General features: G+C 59.5%; 1 protein-coding gene across 1 annotated transcript in view; it reads right to left on the reverse strand.

The window, feature by feature from the left end:
• Window positions 1-3,710, reverse strand: part of ATP13A2 (ATPase cation transporting 13A2) — a 21,446-nt gene that overhangs the window by 5,120 nt on the left and 12,616 nt on the right. The window contains 4 exon segments of the mRNA XM_031062975.1: window positions 352-467; window positions 1,321-1,400; window positions 1,842-1,952; window positions 3,163-3,323. Coding sequence (XP_030918835.1) covers window positions 352-467; window positions 1,321-1,400; window positions 1,842-1,952; window positions 3,163-3,323 — 468 coding nt within the window.

A 3,710-nucleotide genomic window follows, 5' to 3' on the forward strand; every position in this document is an offset into this window, starting at 1 on the left:
CACAGTCCTCAGGGAGTGGGGAAGGGAGCCCTCATTCCTCAGGGAATGGGAAAAGGAGCCCTCATTCCTCAGGGAATGGGAAAAGGAGCCCTCATTCCTCAGGGAATGGGAAAAGGAGCCCTCATTCCTCAGGGAATGGGAAAAGGAGCCCTCATTCCTCAGGGAATGGGAAAAGGAGCCCACATTCCTCAGGGAATGGGAAAGGGAGCACACATTCTTCAGGGAATGGGGAAGGGAGCCCACAGTCCTCAGGGAATGGGAAAGGGAGCACACATTCTTCAGGGAATGGGAAAGGGATCTCACATTCCTCAGGGAATGCAGGAAAGGGACCCCACGTTCCTCAGGGAATACAGTGAAAGGGATTCCACATTCCTCAGGGAATGGGGAAGGGAAGCGAGATGCCGACGTCGGCCGCCCGCAGCGCGCCGCAGTCGTTGGCACCGTCCCCGCACATCCCCACGCAGTAACTGCGGGAAAGGGAGCCCAAGTTCCTCAGGGAATGGGGAAGGGACCCCAAATTCCTCAGGGAATGGGGAAGGGACCCCACATTCCTCAGGGAATGGGAAAGGGAGCACACATTCTTCAGGGAATGGGGAAGGGAGCCCACAGTCCTCAGGGAATGGGAAAGGGAGCACACATTCTTCAGGGAATGGGAAAGGGATCTCACATTCCTCAGGGAATGCAGGAAAGGGACCCCACGTTCCTCAGGGAATAGGGAATGGGGAAGGGACCCCAAATTCCTCAGGGAATGGGAAAGGGACCCCACATTCCTCAGGGAATGGGGAAGGGAGCCCACATTCCTCAGGGAATGGGAAAAGGAGCCCTCATTCCTCAGGGAATGGGAAAAGGAGCCCACATTCCTCAGGGAATGGGAAAGGGAGCTCACAGTCCTCAGGGAGTGGGGAAGGGAGCCCACATTCCTCTGGGAATACAGGCAAGGGATCTTACATTCCTCAGGGAATTGGGTAAGAGACCCCACATTCCTCAGGGAACAAGGAAAGGGACCCTACATTCCTCAGGGAACAAGGAAAGGGAGCCCAAATTCCTCAGGGAATGGGGAAGGGACCCCAAATTTGTCAGGGAACACAGGAAAGGGACCCATATTCCTCAGGGAATGGGGAAAATTCCCGGCTCAGCCCAGAGAAGTTGTGGGTGCCCCGTTCCAGGCTGGACCTGGTGAAGTGCCCCTGCCCATGGCACGGGTGCCACCAGGTGATGTTTGAGGTGTCACCCAATGCCACCCATCCCAAACTCCAGCACCTATCCCCTGGGATCCAGCCCCTGGGATCCAGCCCCTGGGATCCAGCCCCTGGGCCTTACTTGAGCTCCTGCAGGCGGCACACCAGCTGGGTCTTCTGCTCTGGCAGCATGCGGGCGAACACGGTGGCCCGGAGCAGGATCTGCCAACAGGGAGGATCCGTCAGCATTCCCGGTGGGCAGGGAACTGGGAATGTCCAGCTGGGAACCGGGAATGTCCAGCTGGGAACCGGGAATGTTCAGCTGGGAACTGGGAATGTCCAGATGGGCACTGGGAATGTCCAGATGGGCAGGGAACTGGGAATGTCCAGCTGGGAGATGGAGATGTCCAGTAGGGAACTGGGAATATCCAGCTGGGAACTGGGATTGTCCAGTAGGGAACTGGGAATGTCCAGCTGGGAACTGGGATTGTCCAGCAGGGAACAAGGCTCCCAGTAGCACTGGAGGGCTCCCAGCAGCACTAGAAGGTTCCCAGAAGCACTAGAAGGTTCCCCAAGGCACTGGAAGGTTCTCAGTGGCACTAGAAGGTTCCCAGAGGCACTGGAAGGTTCCCCAAGGCCCCTGAGGGCTCCCTGCCCACTCACCCTGGGCAGCAGCTCGGAGAAGTGCTCGCAGACCACCTGGAAGGATTTCCCGTTGAGGGCGAAGTGGCAGTGCCGGGGTGGGAGGGAGGAGCCGTCCCGCTGCTGCAGGCCCTGCCAGGAAACAGCCCCAGCTCCAGCCCCAACCCCTGCAGGGCCCCTGGTCCCAGCCGGCTGGAGCAGCAGGGGATGGCTCCCCAAAATCCCAATTCCCAGTGGGGCTGTTTGGGGTACAAGGCTGGTCTGATCCAGCCATCCAAGCCCAGCTGGAGCACCAGGAATGGCTCCCAAAATCCCAATTCTCCATGGTGCTGTTTGGGATGCAGGGCTGGGCTGAGCCAGCCTTTCATGCCCAGGCTGGAGCAGCAGGGGATGGCTCCCCAAAATCCCAATTCCCAATGGGGCTGTTTGGGGTACAAGGCTGGTCTGATCCAGCCATCCAAGGCCAGCCTGGAGCAGCAGGGGATGGCTCCCCAAAATCCCAATTCCCAATGGGGCTGTTTGGGGTACAAGGCTGGGCTGAGCCAGCCCTCTACACCCAGCACGGAGCACCAGGAATGGCTCCCAAAATCCCAATTCCCAGTGGGGCTGTTTGGGGTGCAGGGCTGGGCTAACTGAGGTCTCCATGCCACACCCAGAGCAGTGGGAAAGGCTCCCCAAAATCCCAATTCCAGGCGCACCAATGGGGCTGTTTGGGGTGCAGCCCAGCATTCCACGCCCAGCTGGGAGCAGGATCTGGCAGCATCCATGGGCAGGTGTTTGGAGCTGCCACTCCAGCCTGGATCCCTGGATGTGCTCCAGGGATAGGCAGGAGCAGCTGAACCTCTCCCAGAGGATGGGTTTATGAGGAGCAGGATCACAGCCTCCAAAGGTAACGATGATGGAAAACCCCTTCCCATCCCTGGGAGGGCTCAGGGCCAGGCTGGAGCACCCTGGGACAGTGGAAGGTGTCCCTGCCCATGGAATGGGACAAGCTTTGAGCTCCCTTCCAACCCAACCCTTTCTGGGATTCTGGGATTCCCAGGACTGCGGAGAAATTCGGATTTGAGGGACTCCATTTCTTAGATATTGGGAAGAAATTCCTCCCTGTGAGGGTGCCCACAGCAGCTGTGGCTGCCCCTGGATCCCTGGAAGTACCCAAGGCCAGGCTGGACAGGGCTTGGAGCACCCTGGCATGGTGGAAATTGTCCCTGCCCATGGGATGGGATGAACTCTAAGGTCCCTCCAACCCAAACCACGCTGGAATTCTGTGATTCCACAAAAAAACGAGCCCTGCAGGGCGCCTGGGCAGGTTGGGCTCCCAAAAGGTGTCCTGGGCTCTCACCTCGGGCTGCTCCTCGCCCTGGGAATGCTCGGCCAGGACGAACTTGAGGGCGGCGGGTTTGTCGTGGCCGGGCGGCGAGGCCGTGACGAAGATCACGCCCTCCCTGGGCTCCACCATGCGGCACCCCCGCGCCACGTTCATGGCTGTCAGCATGTTGTCCCCTGCCAGGGACACGTGGGCCGTCAGCAAGGAGGTTTGGGGATGTCCAGGGCAAGAGGAGCAGCTCCAAGCTGCCGTGTCCCCTCTCCCGGCCACCGCAGCCATGGGGCGGCTTCGCTTCCCTCTTCTTTCCTCCAAAACCTCCCGCCTGCCCTGCCCCAAAGAAATGTGGGTTCAACCCCTGTTCTCCTGCCTGGAAAACACCCAGAGGTGACCCTACACCCCCTGCATTAGGCACGGAATTTGGGATTCCAGCAATATTTAGGGGACGGACAGCAGAACAATGATTTCTTCCACCCAAAACACGTCCACGCCCTGAGCCCCGCAGTGGATCCCGAGGGCAGGGATGCACAGAGCCAGGACCCAGGAGTGCTGGAGGTGCCCCCACA

Source organism: Geospiza fortis, unplaced genomic scaffold, assembly GCF_000277835.1.
Source record: "Geospiza fortis unplaced genomic scaffold, GeoFor_1.0 scaffold4, whole genome shotgun sequence".
Lineage (NCBI taxonomy): Eukaryota > Metazoa > Chordata > Aves > Passeriformes > Thraupidae > Geospiza > Geospiza fortis.